Source organism: Artemia franciscana, chromosome 11 (genome assembly GCF_032884065.1).
Source record: "Artemia franciscana chromosome 11, ASM3288406v1, whole genome shotgun sequence".
In the NCBI taxonomy this organism is placed as follows: Eukaryota; Metazoa; Arthropoda; class Branchiopoda; order Anostraca; family Artemiidae; genus Artemia; species Artemia franciscana.
This window is the reverse complement of record NC_088873.1, coordinates 11,090,479-11,109,265: the sequence shown is the minus strand read 5'-3', so window position 1 is coordinate 11,109,265 and position 18,787 is coordinate 11,090,479. Positions and strand designations below refer to the sequence as shown.

At 34.4% G+C, this 18,787-nt stretch overlaps 2 protein-coding genes across 3 annotated transcripts in view; one reads left to right on the top strand and one right to left on the bottom strand.

Annotated features, from left to right (window-relative positions):
• LOC136032801 (DNA methyltransferase 1-associated protein 1-like) overlaps positions 1-2,777 on the top strand; it is a 37,494-nt gene extending 34,717 nt beyond the window's left edge. For both annotated transcript variants that reach the window (XM_065713186.1, XM_065713187.1), the window contains exons 6-7: positions 351-974; positions 2,611-2,777. In XM_065713186.1, coding sequence (XP_065569258.1) covers positions 351-974; positions 2,611-2,676 — 690 coding nt within the window. In that variant the 3' untranslated portion in view covers positions 2,677-2,777. The remainder of the gene's footprint in view (positions 1-350; positions 975-2,610) is intronic.
• Positions 2,778-5,747: 2,970 nt separating this feature from the next.
• Positions 5,748-18,787, bottom strand: part of LOC136032800 (CWF19-like protein 1) — a 70,294-nt gene continuing 57,254 nt past the window's right edge. The window contains exons 8-10 of the mRNA XM_065713185.1: positions 17,196-17,456; positions 8,317-8,477; positions 5,748-5,923 (exon numbers count right to left, since the gene is read on the bottom strand). Of these exons, the coding sequence (XP_065569257.1) occupies positions 5,785-5,923; positions 8,317-8,477; positions 17,196-17,456 (561 nt within the window). The 3' untranslated portion in view covers positions 5,748-5,784. The remainder of the gene's footprint in view (positions 5,924-8,316; positions 8,478-17,195; positions 17,457-18,787) is intronic.

Genomic DNA, 18,787 nt, shown 5'->3' with positions numbered 1-18,787 from the left:
TATCAATAATATTTTGGATATAATGGTCAATTTAGTTTTATAAAACGTTAGAAATTTTGAAACAATGTATTTCTGTCTTCATGTTGCCCATATATTTTGTAAATTTTGAGTTTTACAATGCTACCTCTGCAGTTTACAAGTTTCTGTCTTTCTGAAAGTGTACAGCATAGATAGTTACAACATTTATCGTAAAATTCGTTATTCTTTATTCGTCAGATCTTGTACGAGTCCTATCGAAGTCCCAAAAGAGGTAGGCTCAAGTCGTTTACTGGCCACGGCCAATCATGAGAAAGGAATAAAGTATCGTTTTTGTATAAAAGTGGTGTCTCTATAAACTTTTATTATTTCAGATAGAAGAGGAAGCAATGCTTCTTGCTGAACTGCGGAAGATTGAAATTCGGAAGAAAGACAGAGATCGTAAGACCCAAGATTTGCAGAAATTAATTACAGCTGCTGATGTAACAATGACTCCCACGGAGCCGCGAAAGAAAGTTGTCAAAAAGACTCCTGGCTCATTCAAAGTAGCAGTGACACCTACTAAAAAATCAGAAGCTACTGCGACGCCATCCAACGGTGACACACAAACTATTAAATTTCCAGATTTTAAGAATATCACTGTGTTTGCACGATCCCAACGCTTTAAATTACCCACAGCCCTAGGACAGAAAAAGATCAAAGCTATTGAACAGCTAATAACAGATTTTGGACTAGAGGTGACACCATCTGTTGCCACAGACGAGATTTGTGATGCCTTTAATGAATTAAGGAATAATCTACTGTTGGTGTATGAACTGCGACAGGGGTTGGGCAATTGTGATTTTGAGCTGCAATCATTGAGGCATCAATATGAAGCTCTTGTCCCCGGAAAAACATTGAAAATTCCAATGGAGTTGCAGAATTTGGCGTCGCTTGCTTCAAATCCAGCACCTGACGAGAAGAAAAGCATTACTAATGAATCAGAAACTCTGGAAATGGTAAGTTTTGAACATATATTTCAAACTTAGTTTTACACACCAATTCTATCAGAACCAGGGACGACATTAAAGGGTGGGTTTAGAGTATATGACCCCTCCACAAAAACTAACTTCAATGTAAATCCATTCACATCTGCAACTGCCTTCTTTTCATTAATTTGGACAGGAAGGATTATCATTAATTTGGACAGGAACCGTTGAGCCACTTGTGGTGGTAACTCGGCAAAGCTATAGTCCTTCAAAGTTTGGAAGACATTATAGACATAGCGCTCCTTGCAAACCGATTTCAGTATGACTGATCGGTTCGAACTCCAATTATGTTAACTTTCTAAAACATAATAGAGAAAATTGAAGAGAGGTATTTTGATTTTCTTTTTTATGATGTGTTAATGATCTTACTGGGGAAAAAAAATTATGGCTTTAGTTCTCGTTTGCTAATGTTTTTTGCATAGAAATTGTCCTTTTTCTCCTACTAGTGGAAAGGAGGGGTCAATTTTAGTTATATTCCCCTCCTCCCCTGCATCCGTCGCTGCTTGTGACTCATTGTTGCCATAACCTGACAGGGTTCTTTCTTTTTGTGTTTGAGGGAGTTTTTTTTTATGAGGATTAAGAATATATCAGTGAAAATAGTAAAATATCATAACGCAACAGAATTTAAGGGTCAAAAGCACGTGTCTTTCCAAGCTATAGTTTTTTAGGGGGGGGGGGGGGTTGCAATGTGTTTGCAAATAAATGTATGTTGTCTTTGAACAAGTTTTTGGAAGAAATATGAATGGATCAAGGAAAATTGTTGCTTGTGCAAACATTAAAGTGGGTCAGGAATAGGAAAAATGAGTCAGAAATATACAGTTTTCTAAGCTAAAATGTTTTCGAGAGTGGAGGGCACATTTATTTGTAATCCTACTGTGGTTTGTCTTCATATTTGTATTATTCATTAGATACCGGGTGTTGAGTGGAAGCAGATTTGTATCTTTTGAAACTCGGGCAAGTTTTCGAGTCGACTTAAAAAAGGGAGGAAAAAAATGTTTCTGTTGAATTTTGAAATAAAATCTTAGATTCTAGGATAATAATAGAAATGATACAAAAGAATAAAATAGATTGTATTTAGAAGAGAGAGAGATTATGAGAGAAGATAGAGAGAGCGAAGAGAAGCTCGAAGAGAGAGAAATAGAGCGAAGCTAATGAATTATAGAGTGAAGAGGATAGACTCCGCTAATAATGCTACTAATAGTACTACTGACGACTCCTCGCTGCATCAAGCCAGCGAAAACCAACCAAGTTACGTACGCTGCAATGCCTTCCTTTTACAGAATCTAATGTGCAGTTGGAGTGATTTGAGAAAATAAATGAATTAAAAAATGTGAAGTAAATAAATAAATGTAATTGAAATAAAGTGGAATAAAATTAAGTGAATTAAAATCTGATTTAATAAGTGAAAATGAAAGGAAATCGTAATGGAAACGTACTCGGCCGCAAACGGAGATACAGTTGCCTTTCAGCTCAATCAGGAATTTATCACCTGAAATTTTTAATAGATGCCGTGCTGTTTCTTTTCTTTTAAATGGTAATAATTGGCTTCTTAATATTTTAGTCTTTTAAAAAAGTTCAAAGTTTTTAGTTTTAGTTTTCATTTCAGAAAAGACGACGGACTGGTTCTGAACAAGGAAATATCTTGAAGAAAGCAAAAAGTAGATTTTCGTAAAAGAAAGAAGGAACAAGGATTGAGAAAAAAGAAACTAAGTATTCCTGGGTTGATGTTTTATTTTCGATGTATAGTTTTTTCAGTTAAAGAGAATTTTAATATTTGGCATTGCTAGCAAGGACATAGTAGATACATGGGAATTTTATTAGCTAGCAAAAAAACATGTAAATCCGGCGGTGGCAACAAATTTAGAGCGTGTAGACCCTTGGATAATTTATAAGAAAAATTTGGATTTCCTGGTGAAAAGCAGATGTTGTTGACCGCACATAAATATATTTTTAAGCGAAGAAAATTAATAAACTTGAAAATAAGTTTAAAGGAATATATTTATTGTTTCATTATAAATGTTTTAATCCAGCAAGAAATGATTGTTGTTTTTAAATTTATCGCATTGCATCGAGTATTTCGATGTTTAATCGAATGTAATGATTGTTCATCATCACAAATCCGTTGTAAGCTAAGCCTACATGTAAACACATAATATAATAGTTAATTGCACTTATGCAGAGGGAAACTGGAATTAGAGAGCTGTTTTCCTTAAAGTTTGCTCTAATGACACCCGCGCACCCGAAAAAGGAAACCCTAATTGAAGGGAAAAGTTGCTCTTTCTGCCTTTTCCTGTCTTCATCCTATAAATAATGGGTGTATAGTCCATAATTAGCCCTAGTTGATCAGGCGAGACCAGCTTTTCTGCGATCTGTATAAGCCCTGAGCTTTAGCATCCAGAGTCCCTCTTTTTTACAGATTTGTAGCCTGGTCCATCAATAGAGCTGAACAAGAAAATCCTCTTTCTACGTCTGCACTTCATTGGCAAACAGAAAGAGTTGCTCTATTCCCCAGGCCCTGCACCAGGTAATAAATACCTCCAACTAGTTTCTTCAGTCCCAGGATGTTTTCCAATTAGGTCCGTGGATGGCGTCACAAAATCGATCTGCAGTAAAAACTATTTTCCTTAGACTTTTTCTACGTTTATTTTGAACGCAAATTCCCATATAATGCATAAAATATCACTACAACTCACTGCTTTGGAATCTGGCTTTGAGGGCAGAGACAGGTAAGCATTTAGAAGAAGTGTTTATTCATCTTGAATACTACATAGCAGCTCTTATATGTAGAGAAGAAAGTATTCCACCTTTTAATATTGCTTTTATATCAAGAACAGCCTGGGTTTTTACATTACAGAAAGGTTATTATTATTAAGGTGGGATGGACCCACTATCCCTGGATCGGGGTTCAGGCCTCAAAGGCCCATTCCCGCCAAACCCCAAAGCTATGCTCGATTTGTGGTTAGGGGGGATGATGGATTACATAGAGGTTGCTCCAGGTATAAATAAGAAGCACTATATAAGTCTTCAAACCCGTTGACGAGTCGTTGGTTGATATCATCAACAGGTACGATTTGGCCTACTAACTTTACACAGCTTTTCAAATTCAAAATTTAGTTTTGAATCGTCGGTTCTTGCTGTTGAAACATTCTGGTGAACGCAGTAATTGTAGCCACAGAGCTCAAAGCTAATTCAAGTTCGTCCTTCAATTTTTCCGATATCTGATAATTTTCAGCAGGCAATACAACCTTTTTCTTTCCAAGTCCATGAAATGTTCAACAAGAACAGACCATTGCTCTAACAAGCGCCTTGTGGCTTCTATGGTTAGACATCTCATGGGGACGTGCTTTGCAAACTTATGTTGCGGGGCCTTGACTTTTTGCTAACACTTTCCGAAATCATTAGCGCGAGCTGGCAACCCCCTAAAAATAGTAAACGACAGAATCGAATCGCGGCACTCCTCCCCGAGCTCTTGCAGTCTTTATAGGAGTGTTTCATGGGCTACATGTATGTTGAAGGCACCAATATTCAAAGAACTTTTGAATACCGTTTTTTCTTTTCTGAGTCAACAACTGTCCAAACTTTCTTACTGTCAGCTAGATCACTGCATGCAACATCAACAACATCTCCACAAAAGTCCTTCTTCCGTGAATCTCAACTTCTTCAACTTGAGGGGCTTGTTTATGTGGATGACCTGGGACTAGTTTGCAAGGTAAACTCTTATTTTTAAACGTAGAAATAGGAAACTTACTTTTTTATTTCCTGCTGAAGTTGATGCAGTCTATCAGGACTACCGCGGGTTAAGCGCAGCAAAGCTATTATTCTTGTGCTCCTGCACCGTTGCATACTAAACAAGCACATGAAATCACTTCACCAGCTTTTTGCATAGATTTTCACCCGTAGCGTGTCCGAAATTGGCGAATAAGCACAAGTTTGATTTTTTTTTTTTTTTTTTTTTTAACTAAAAGTAGAGCAGCACTTGTTACATTTTGAGCCGAGCATTATTCGTCGTTTCTCTCTTGAAATGCATACCAAGCCTCTTCTTTGGTACTACATTTCGAGATTGCGTGTTATTTTGGGCTAAGGTTGATGCAGGGGGTCTGAGCTGACGCAGATTAAGCACAGAAGACCTACTCGTCTCATGCTACTGTACAATTGCGTACTGAAGAAGTACCTGAAAGAACTTTTACCGGTAAGAGTTTTTTCTCACATATTTTGCATGAAAACGAATTACCATCGTCACAACCGTTCGCACGCCATTCTCGCACCAAGTTTTTATTCTCGTATTCCTTTCTAAACCAGTTTTTCGAAAATATTGCCTTGCTCATTACAGCGAAGAGGTTTAACTGTGGATTTCAAAAGACTTCTTAGCATCTCTCACAGTATTACCAACAACTATTTGCTGAAAACATTAAAAACAGTGGTGACGTATTCACTGAAAAAGTGGCATATCCCAAAAAAGTGATTTTAGTGGCATATCCCAAAAAAGTGAATTATTTTAGTGATTCGTTACTGTGTTAGTAATTTTAGCGTTATTGGTTAGTAATTTTAGTGGAATATCTCAAAAAAGGGAACCATTTTAGTGATTCGTTATTGTGTTAGTAATTTTAGCGTTACTGGTTAGTGATTTTAGTGGAATATCTCAAATAAGGGAACCATTGGTTGCAGAAAAGAGAAATTGCTTTGAAATAGTTTTTTTTTCCATTCAGTGGTCATCAATATTAGTCTATCACAGCTTGAGCCTAATCGCCAATGTTTGTATATTAAAATTAGAGCAAAATGATTATAAAGTAAAATCATACGCTTCAAATTTTTCTCTAAATTTTTTTGCAGTCTTTTCTTCCTCTTCTTTCGTATCTTTGCAGTTTTTCCAATCAGATCGGCCAGGAACATTCAAGACTGATCTGGAAGCAAGCACATCCCTAAAGGAAAGAGAAAATTAATTGAGGTCGGTGCATTATACGAAGAGACACTCAATTAAAATAAAATCTAACCGCTTCCATTGGCTTGTAGCTCATGTACATTACAGAAAATTTGCTACTTTTTTTCTTTTATTTTTTTTTACATGACTAATCAACGTTGAATATTTCAGTATACGAATTGAAGTCACTACTATAATTTGAAGAAGAGGATAAGCGATTTAGGGCTTATTTTAGGCTATTATAGTCTGTATTTTAATGTCTTCTATAATTTATTTCCCATTAAATTTCCAAGGTAAAATTTCCACTTTTGTTCGCTATCAGTTTTAACCTGGGGTTTCACCAATAAAATCTCACAATTTTAGAACCGTTAGCATTACCAATGCATTGAAAAATGCTACTCCTCTAACTGAACATTTCTGCTGCTCTTAATGAACAGCTGACAATGCTGCTGCTCTCTCTGAACAGCTGACAATGCTGCTGCTCTCTCTGAACAGCTGACAATGCTGCCGTTCTCACTGAACGGATGAGACTACTGCTACCCTCAACTGAACAATGCTGCTGCTCTCAAGGAACAATGCACTGACTGTATTTCTTTTTCTTTTCTTTTTTATAGAATAGACACGCAGTGTGCCACGAATTAGCGGGAATATATATGGCGATCAAACAATGTAGCGTCTTTCGTTTCACAAGCTCCATTACTGAGTTGTAAAAGAAGAAATCTTGTAGCTTGAATCTCTTGCTTTTATTTCAAGTACAAACCTTTGTTTCAAGTCCACCCAAATTATCGTCTAACCCAAAACCGAGGAGTGTGTTCCACATTTTCTAACTTTCACGAGCACGAAAATAATATGCTAAGTTGTTAGTAGTAATTTTTTTTAAGATTCGATAAGGTAAAAATCTATAGAAAGCGCGATGGTAATTTCTCTCGTCATGCATAAAAGCATGACAGGCAGTTTTGGAGGACTAATCTTTATTCCAGTCACGCTTTGTATTTTAATATTCGCATCAAATACCCTGTAAAGCACAGAAAGCTCTGTATGAGACGAGCGCAGCGGCAAACCGAGTAAAACCTTTGCATTATTGTTGTAAAGTGTATGGATAGTGATTCCAACCCGCTCTAATTGCAAGGTGATCATATGCAACAATCTTGGCACTGAGAGAACGCATTTTCTCGGTGTAGAAGATAACGAACGAGCGAGACGCTCAACAAGCGAGTCACTTAGTCCCAGTGAACGTTCTGTTATTGAAAGATAATTAAAAGCTATGAATTCAGTTTTTGAAATATTCACAGATAAAACAATGCTCTTGTAAGCTTTCATGAGGAAACGATTATGACGTAGTCCACCAGGCGTATTGCTGAGTAGCAAAAAATCGTCTGAATACGAAATAAAGCCTTAGTCAACAGCGCTGAGAAGGAAAGAGCCTCTTATATTTCGGGTAACACAATAGACGGCACAACTAAAAATAATAGATCCCTTACCTAACCTCTTTAAGCAGTCGGATTGGTTCCGACAGCCTTTGTTTTCGCAGCGCGCAATCCCCATCTATGTCAAGTACAAAATAAATTACCGTGGTTGAATACCAGTCTTGAAGAAGCAGCACTATCCTTGGATCAACTCTTGATTCTAACAATGGTAGTAAGGCTTGGGAATGGATAACCGAGTCAAAGGGGCCGAGATGTTAATACCTTACATAATCAAGCGGTTAGGGTTACTTTCCAAAATTTGCTTTAGCAATCTATGAGCACAGCCTAGGTTTTGGTCAAAAACAAAACTGTATTAGCCCCACTAGCACACGGCTCACAATGCAAGGGATTAAAATCACCTCAAATACTTTGCTAAAAGGCGAGGAGACAGTGTTGGGCTTACAAGACAGCGCTCTGAAGAATTCTTGCCTTTTCCCACTACATTAGATGTACGACCGTTCCAAAAATCATTGGAGACTAATCCTTGGGAAATGGATATTTATGGGAGCAGGGACAAATGATCAAACAAGTTTACGCTCCCATTTATAATGTATGATGGGGACTTTGAAACCAGTTAAAAAAAAAACCTATGCTCCAAGCCCAAAGGCCTGATGATATTGACGCGTACATAATGCTTAAATTATTTATAAACATGCTCTGTCTTATCAATACGGGAATAACATGTGTAATGAATCTTAAATAAACCCTTTTGCCAACAAGCCCTTTGGGGATTTCTCAGCAGGTGCAGCAATGTGTTTAGCATAAATTTTTTAAATAGAATTTATCTCTCCATCTATCTATCTAAACGAAATCCCTTAGTATTCCCTTGGTATAGGGAGGGAGAGACCTATCTTTCGAGAACAACTAGCGAAATTTCACCGTAACTGCCCAATCATGAGGGGTGCACACAACAACAGCGTTTTCATACCTTCCAAATTGCAATGGAAATTTTTTCTGAACTCTCGACAAATATCGATCGCCATTTGGAAGCTGGAGATGAAAATATGGCTGGCCAGGCTGAATTAGCTGGTCGATTTCTGAGTTTTCAGGTATTTTTTCAAGTCTCACGTCCTGATCTTCAGCAGAATCCTATAAAACAAAAATACTGTAATAATACGGTAAATATTATATTAGTACTGGCAGAGAACTATCAAAACAGAAATAAAACCTGCATTAGCCTTTTTTACAATTTTATATAGTAGAAAATAAAATTAAGAATCTTCGGAAAAAAATAACATCAACTCAAAACTTAGACTGATTTTGAACTCAAAAATTTCAATTTTGAAGTCAAAAATTGAATACAACTTTGAAAAAAAGAAGATCAGATACATACACCAAGCTATGTGAGTTTAACGCTCACAATTAGCAGACTGACAATGAATGGCAAAGTTTCATTTTTAATGTTTAATGTTTGTTGCTGTTTTTGAGTATCGATTTATTTTTATTTGTTACCCCATCTTTTTCCTTTTTCTACGGTAGGTTACAAATAAATGCATACATGCAAGATTTTTATTAACACTTAAAACAGATGGGGTTGTAATGAACAACCCTAACAAAAAAAAGGAGTATATTCTAAGAGGTTGAATCAGTTATCATGTTAACACTGTTTACTTAATAAAAAGCAGCAGATTGTAACTTAAAGTATTGAAGAAGAAGAAGCAAGAAAGTAAAACAAAAAGTTGGTAAAGTCAAGAGAATTCAGGGGATGGGGGCAAAATATATTTTTTCAAAATTTGGGGGAAGCAAATTTGTAATTTTTCCAAAGAAAATACCAAAAAGAACCATTTTTCAATGAAAATACTCTAGAAAGGTATTTTTCAAATTCTAGAGGGGGATATATGCAAAAATTGCAAACAATTTTGAGGCTTGAAACTACAACTTGAACTAAAAGGACCCTTTTTTAAGGTTTATTTTGTATTTTCAAAGACAATTAAAAACGAACAAAAATTAATTTAAGAATAAAGTTTGCCTTAGGAAAGTAAAAAAGTAAGTTGAAATTTTTAAAAAAGGTAACCTATTGCCTCGCATATTATGCAAAATAAATTTACACAACTAACTCAAACTAGACCTACGTTGTCCGGGCAAGTGAAGTATTGCGGCAACCTTTGTCCGGCTTCGCCGGCTAAAGTGTTGCGAGAGCAGCACTTTGGTTTTGTTTCTTCGCTATCGATCAGTAATCACATGATGAAAGGCTATTCCTCAGCGTTGAAAAAACAACAACAAAATAGTATCGAAAGAAGGGACTAAATTGACTTTGCAGCCAGTAGAACTTTATCCTTTTCAATCGTAGACATCGTGACGGATGAAAACTTGGAACAATATCTTATATAATCTAGTTGGTATTATAAAGCTATCCGTAACTTTTCAGGATTAAAATACCATAGGTGACACTAATTATTATGAAGCTACCTCATTGTTTTACGTTATCGTTTGTACCCGTAGTGTAAAGACTTAATTCTGTCAGATTTAAAGAGATCGAGTACAATGTGCCCAATTCGCCCAAATTTCTAGCCCAAAGTGAACAGATTTTTACTTACAAGTCAATCCCCAGTGATAGATATCAAGTTCACCAGAAACAAATAAATGCGTACACTAACTAGCAAAAGTTGCAAACCCCTCATCGCTGAAAATGATTGTAGCCCAACAGCTGATTATTACTTACAAGTCCCCTAAATGTCTTACCACTGGAACCAAATTGGCTTAACCATCAAATACACCGAAAAAAAATAATAGGTACACCAACTAGCAAAAGTGGCAAACCCCTCATTGCCGAAGATGATTATGAGCTAACAGCCGTTTCTCGCCCGAAGTGAACCGATCTTACTTATAAGTCCCTCTCCCGTGATAGGGATCAAGTTCACCGGAAACAAATAAATGGGTACACTAACTAGCATAGTTTCAAACCCTTCATCGCTGAAGTTGACTGTAGCCTAACAGCAGATTATTACTTACAAGTCCCCTAAACATGTCTTACCACTGGAACCAAATTGGTTTTACCATCAAATACACTGGAAACAAATAATAGATACACCAACTAGCGAAAGTTGCTAACCTCTCATTGTCTAAGCTGATTATTACCTAACAGCCAACTGTTGCTTACAAGTCCTCTATATGTCTCACAATTTGTATCGGCCTAGATTTCGTTTCAGTGTGTACCTTACTACTGAAGTTGTCAATCCCTTGAAACTTTCATACTGGTATACTTCATGAAGGAATTTTTGCACCGAAAAATGGATGTCATATACTTCGATCAGCTCATCAAGAGCTATCGATTGCCGTCGAAAAAAAATTCTATCTGTCTTAGTTCAAAACTTGATTTTTTTTGTCGTAGACCAACTTTCTAACGTCACCACTTAGAAAGGAGCAAAGGATAAGCTTCAATTTCTTTAGCAATGAGAGAACTTTCAAAGTTTATTAGGCACATCTGATACTATTTCTTTACCACAATCCCAAGTCCGAAAAACCGAATGATAAACTCAGTTGAAATCACGAACAGAAATGGATAGAAACAATAGATGGCAGCACTTTCGGACTCGTGGGAAAATGCCACATGTTTGCTTCTGTAAATTTTTCTATTTATCACTCAAAGAAGATATATTGGCTGTGGGGCTGGGTAACTGCCGCATATATTTAACACTTGTAGGTTTTAGTCCAACTTCAATTTGAAAGTGGTGCCTGCCTGCTTGCCTGCTAGAACAGAGCTTTCCACTCGAAAGCAGAAACATGCTTTGATGAAACGAAAGGTTAGCTGCACAACATCAGATACCCCTCTCTAACATAGGCTAACTCCACTTCACTTCGCACACCATAGCTCTGGCTCGTGGACAAGCAAAAACCTTTTTGGCCCCAGACAAGAGTTCTGCGGAGCTTTCCAAAAAGTAATGTCATATTCATCAATCCGGCCTGAGGTCCGCACTTTCCGTAAAAACTGCAAAGGTTAGACCCTTACCAGTTTCCAGGAATAAGCTGAGATCGGCGGCATAGAAAAAAAAAACGGGAAAAAACCAGTGTTCCTCTCGCAACACAATAACCTAACTCGGGATATTTTCCTATATTTGTAGAATTTTAAAAATTAGTTATTTACTGAAAATCAAGCTTGAGATTTGTAGGGAATTATAATTGCATGTTAAAAGTTATTGATATCATGGCTGATAAAAGACTATTGAGAAACCTTTTTTCATTTGCCGGCTTCTTATTGACTTTATGCTTACTTCGTTAGTTTCAGATCCATCCATTTACCGAGCCAGAATAATGATACTGCTTCGACTTTTTTATTTGAACAATGACTTAAATTTGCTTATTGAAGAGGTTTTTTTCTTTTTTCAACAGAATTCTACTAATTTCCAATCTAAAAAAAAATACAACACAAATTTTTAAAATGCTGTTCAATAGAAGCTGGATCTCAGCTATCGAATCGCAGCAAAAATTGTCGTCTTACGTTGAAATACTCATTTTCTTTTTTTTAGAGAAACAGAGAAAATGAATCGAAAAAACAAATAATAAAAAAAATAAAACAATTGCTCATAAACCTTATGGTTTGTACAGCCTTCTCCAAACTATAGTTACAAACATTTAATAATAGACTTTCCATGGAAAGAAAGAAAAAAAAAGCAAAAACTATCCCCTGAAGACTGTTCATTACAAAGATACTCGTCTATTTTTTCCCAATTACAAATATATATATATATATATATATATATATATATATATATATATATATATATATATATATATATATATACATAAAGAACGGCTCTTAAGCAACCTACCAAAAGTCGGGTTATCTCTCTCTTGATTATTATCACAGGGAAAGGATTCACATATGGAAGGAAGAATATGGCGAATCGAGAATACAGACACTGTAAACCTCATGACCGGTTGTTTTATTTATTAAGCTCACTGGTCTGGCTTCTGAATAATTAATATATTTTCTTTCAAGTTCAAGTTCTATTTATTTTCATAAAATAACAATAACAAAAGCAACATCCCAAAGGGCTCGAATTTTATCAAATTAAATTTGATAATTTAATCATCTGAAGGATACTCTAGAAATATTCTATAAGATACCTCGTATCTTAACTATTTTTTTTATCTCTTTACCTATTATTACCAATTCGACTATTAAAAAAAATTTCTCGTTTTTCCTGGAGGAGCAGTAGGAAATTGTTTTTGTGATCTACTAATCTTTTTTCGACCACTTCTACTGTTCTAAGAAATTTTCCCCCTTTTCTATGTTTCAGTAAGGCTTTACTTATTAGCCCCCCATTCAACTGATTAGCCCCACAGTCACTGATTGCAATCGGTTTTTGGAATTTTGTCGTTCAATAGGCAATTGCCGTTACTGAGTTGTATTCAAAAGTACTTATTGAAACCTATTGCATTTAATTATTCGCTTAATGTGCTTTAGAGCTTGATAAGCTGTGATTCGTCTCTTTACAGATTAAATAAGAAAAGCCAGTTTTTCCAACCCAAAGTGAGAAGCAACATTAAAACATAAAACGAACAGAAATTATTACTTCTCAACACCTCGCTCTTCACACTTAAGTTTTTCAGTTTAAAAAAAGTTTCTTTTTGCTCTAATTAAACAACTTTTGAGTTTCAGGAGCCATTTTTAAAGAATTAGGACAAAATTTAAACTTTATCGTAAAGAGCGAGGTGTTGAGGAGGGGGCGACCCTCCTCATATACGTAATAATTTCTGTTTTTTTTTAAGTTTCAATGTTGCTGCTTATTTTGGATTGGAAAAACTAGTTTTCTTTATTTAATTTCAGGTTGTTTCTGAACAACGGCAAGAATCTAGTTCCACCTCCACCGAAAAATACTCTGGACAATTAAACCCCAGTGAAAATTTAACCTGGACAATTACCCTTAACATATTCACGCGTAAAATTGAGTCGGTAAAGAGAAAGCAAGACATATAAAAAAATTGTATAGGAATTCTGGCAAATTCCTTCAGTGTAAAATTTCCCCTGAAAAGTTCAGCCTATGGAAACTTCCCTCCCCATAGAAAATTCTCCCCGCGCAAAATCCCCCCAAAAGAAAATGTATGCATACTTCCCAATAACGAATACTATACGTAAATAATGGGCAAATTTTATAACTAAAAATTTTTTCCCAGGGGCTGTAAGGGGTCAAAAAATAGTTATCTCATAATTTTGATCAGACGATTTTGGGAAAATAGGAATGGGAGGGGGTCTAGTTGCTCTCCAATCTTTTTGGTCACTAAAAAAGGGTAATAGACCTTTCATTTTTGTTAAAATGAACCCTCTCCCAATGTTCTAGGACAACTGGGTCGACACACCAAAAAATATATAGAAATACGCATACATGATCTTTCTTCAGGAAAAAAAATATCCATGTTTTTACACAGGAGCTTGAAAACTCTACAGTAGGGTTTTCTGATGCGCTGATAATTCATTACCGCAAGATTCTTTGACTTTTGTAAGGCGTTTCCCCCCTTTTTTGAAAATAAAAAACTTAATAAAACTTATATATTTGTAAAAAAACGATCTTTTTGACATATCTATTGGTATCAAAATTCCGTTTTTTAAAGTTTTGGTTACTATTGAGCCGTGTCGCTCCTTACTTACAGTTCATTACCAAGAACTGTTTGAGAGTAAATATAATTAATTGTCAGCACTAATTACCAGTATTTTTAGTATGTTTCAAAGATACCACGGGATTGAAAGATTTTTAATATTTTCTGCAAGAAATTCATTTTGATACTCAAACTGCGTCCTATAGAGTACAACAATTGCGTTTATTCAGTAAATTACTTCAGTTATTCACAATTAGCTCAGTTGAATGGGGATAGATATATAAGGTGAATGCTCATTCCCTCAGGAAGACCACCCTGGCTCTTTGGAATTAGTGTGTGCTTATATATCGGCATTAAACATTATTTCGCTTATTGGTTGTATTTTTTTTTGGCAAAATTCTAGGTTAGGGGCACTCATTTTGGAAACTATATTTATTATGGAGACCGATTTTGGAGACTATTATTGTATAAGACTAGTTGATGTAAGTAATTGAAACTTTCTGATATACTGATTTTGGATACTATTATTATACAAGACTAGGTGATTTAAATAAATGAAACTTTCTGATATACTGATTTTGGAGACTGTTATTATATGAGACTAGTTGATTTAAATAAATGAAACTTTCTGATATACTGATTTTAGAGGCTATTATTATATAAGACTAGCTGATTTAAATAAATGAAACTTTCTGATATACTGATTTTGGAGACTATTATTGTATAAGACTAATTGATGTAAGTAATTGAAACTTTCTGATATACTGATTTTGGAGACTATTATTATACAAGACTAGTTGATTTAAATAAATGAATCTTTCTGATATACTGATTTTGGAGACTATTATTATATGAGACTAGTTGATTTAAATAAATGAATTTCTGATATACTGATTTTGGAGACTATTATTATATAAGACTAGTTGATTTAAATAAATGAAACTTTCTGATATACTGATTTTCGAGACTATTACTATATAAGACTAGTTGATTTAAATAAATGAAACTTTCTGGTATACTGATTTTGGAGACTATTATTATATAAGACTAGTCGATTTAAATAATTGAAACTTTCTGATATACTGATTTTGGAGACTATTATTATACGAGACTAGTTGATTTAAATAAATGAAACTTTCTGATATACTAATTTTGGAGACTATTATTATATAAGACTAGTTGATTTAAATAAATGAAACTTTCTGATATACTAATTTTGGAGACTATTATTATATAAGACTAGTTGATTTAAATAAATGAAACTTTCTGATATACTGATATTCGAGACTATTATTATATAAGACTAGTTGATCTAAATAAATGGAGCTTTCTGATATACTGATTTTGGAGACTATTATTATATAAGACTAGTTGATTTAAATAAATGAAACTTTCTGATATACTAATTTTGGAGACTATTATTATATAAGACTAGTTGATTTAAATAAATGAAACTTTCTGATATACTGATATTCGAGACTATTATTATATAAGACTAGTTGATCTAAATAAATGGAGCTTTCTGATATACTAATTTTGGAGACTATTATTATATAAGACTAGTTGATTTAAATAAATGAAACTTTCTGATATACTGATATTCGAGACTATTATTATATAAGACTAGTTGATCTAAATAAATGGAGCTTTCTGATATACTGATTTTGGAGACTATTATTATATAAGACTAGTTGATTTAAATAAATGAAACTTTCTGATATACTAATTTTGGAGACTATTATTATATAAGACTAGTTGATTTAAATAAATGAAACTTTCTGATATACTGATATTCGAGACTATTATTATATAAGACTAGTTGATCTAAATAAATGGAGCTTTCTGATATACTGATTTTGGAGACTATTATTATATAAGACTAGTTGATTTAAATAAATGAAACTTTCTGATATACTAATTTTGGAGACTATTATTATATAAGACTAGTTGATTTAAATAAATGAAACTTTCTGATATACTGATATTCGAGACTATTATTATATAAGACTAGTTGATCTAAATAAATGGAGCTTTCTGATATACTGATTTTGGAGACTATTATTATATAAGATAGTTGATTTAAATACATGAAACTTTGGGGAATGGACCCACAGTTCTACAATACACCTCGAGAATATATTGCCAAGCTACTATCTCTATCCTTTTCCTATTTCTAGGGCTTAGAAGATTACATAATGACAGGTCTATAACAGGGGTGTCACTTGTGGGCAGAGGGGTAACGCCCTGCCCCTCAATTTCCTCAGCCAGCCGGTAAACAATCTGAGTTAGTAAAATAGTGGTGCGAAGTCTATTTTACTAGTTTTACCTATTTGATAGTTTCACTTATTTGACAGACTCAATTTTTTTAGTAGGGGCTAATGGGCTTCATTAGCCCAATTTAAATGGGCTAATGAAAATGTATAACGTAAAATCAATGAAAGCAGATCAGCCTCAGTCGATAAAACAAAAATTCAGTAATTTTAATAGAAATATCACCCAAATCAGTCGGTAAAAATGACCCACCAGTAGGTAAAGTCCCCCCCCCCAAGCATTTTGGCTAGTAAACCCCTGGTGTCACTAAACACATAAATATTACTGAAATTTTGACAAAAAAATGGCATTAATTTTGAGCTTTCAATCTCTTCTTCCTTGGCCCTAGTTTTAAATATGCGTTCCCTATTATTTCAGCAAATTTTAAGCCATATCTAGGATTTTTTTTCTTAGTTTAAAAATGAGATTTATAAATCTTTAAAACTTTATAAATCAGGATTGAACAAAGGCATAAAACTCTAAATATTTTTCTTATGTCACATTTGAGCGGTAGATCTATTTCTCGAGGTTTCACTTTTATAACACAATAGCTATAAAAGGTCATGAAGTGTCAGTGACCTCTTGAAAAAGAAGGATTGGATATATGTACTTCAAATGTCTTCCCATGAGATTATTACAGCTCTATTTGTATTCCTGAGACTTTTATTTACCTAACTCATACTTTCCAAGATCAACAAAAGCTTCTAATCTAGAATTTTACCAATTTTTATTCATTTTGTCTTTGTGAATAAATACTTAAGAAAAAACATATATATACTTATAATAGTAATAATCTATTTGTAACCCAAATCATTCAAAAGTTATGACACTTGTAGAGTAATGGAGAAAAAAAAAACTAAATTCCATTTCAATCAATAAAACGAACGAACTACTAATTAATTACAGTATTGCAATATGTTCCATTGTTTTTAATAGACTGATTGATTGATGATTACTTACCATAAAGGCTTCACATAATCTAGTAGCTGAAACTTTGGGGACAGGACAACACTGTATTTGCATATGTGGAGACTTGAAACTTCTTTCGTAGAATACCATACATTTTCCCTCGCGTTCAAAGCACTTCAATAACGCCTTCTGATATTTCTTGATTTCGTCCAGAGCTTCTGAGGGTAAGCTTCTTTCAGACTGAACGTGGCCGATTGGTAATATTAAACAGTGCTCAGGAACTAAAAAGCCTTTGGCTAATGCCAAATATACCTGCAAAGAGATGACACATTGTTATTAGATTGTCAAATGGAATAAAATATTGTTTTATTTTCTGCTTATAGATGATTTACATATATATTTATCAAATTTATTTTCTTATTTGTACGTTATTTTCTTATTGTTATTAGTCTATCAACTATATATCAAATTTGACAGACAAGAAACCAGACATTAAAATAAATATTACAAGGAACAGCAGAAAGGCAGAGGATTCCAAAATAAAATCTTAGAGAAAATTCAAACTCAGATTTACCAAAAATAAATATGCTAGCCAAATCAATTTCAAAATGATTTGTCGAACATAAATCAGAAGTTTTCATACCAAATTTTATATTTCACGGGTTGCAGAATCATAAATGATTTCACGTTTTCCATTCCATTTCGATTCATAGTGCGCAATTTGTATATATAACACTTTTTATTTTCATTTCTAGACTTGACATCAAATTTTGGAGGTCGTGGCCGTTCTGGTCAAAGTGATGAAAAAAAACTTGAAAGCATAATTAGAATTAAACTAAGGCAGATTGTGATTCTCTGCGAGATCTCTGCGAGAGGCAAAGCTAGCATAATTTTTTCATAGTTGTATAAGGATGACAAATTTAACTTCTTTATGGTAGTGTACTATCGGTAGAACATCCTTGCTAAAAATAATAAAATATGCAAAGATTTTTTTTTTTAATCCATGAAATATTAACATTTCAGCTTATCATACAAAAAAAGAACCAAACAATTGGTAAAAGAAAAACAAAGGTTAATATTTTACGCAATTCTTTACAAATAGATTTTATGCACACACAGAAACACATACAAAAAGAGTAAAAAAAAACTTTTTTCCGATCCGTAAGGCTACCTACGCTACGCATCTGTTCGTGGACAAAGTAGTCGACCTCACTCAGTGTATGCGCCACAAAAGGATTAAGTGGCTTCGGATCATCCTTGGCGAATAAATGCAATACATCAAAAAAAGGTCTTCTAATTAACCCACAAGGGAGTGGATGAAAAGGTGGCTTCAGTAACATAGTGGGTGACAAACCCTATTAGGTGGCTTCCTTATGTCTTATGGGTGAACAAAGACTGTAATTAAGAATAGTACTACTAGGTGGATCGCAAGCCCTCAGAACTATTTGGAGATCACTTGGGAGGTGGCTTAGCCGATGTTTTGAATGGGAGCAAAAAGAGTTAGGACTTATTTAAAGGATCGGTTATGACACAGCCGATTGTAGTTCGGAATATTGGCAACTCTTTACAGGTTCCTCTCCGCAACAGCTGTGGGTGTTTCATGAACCGGGGTCTATTTGAACCAGTTAGGAGAATTTGCTTTT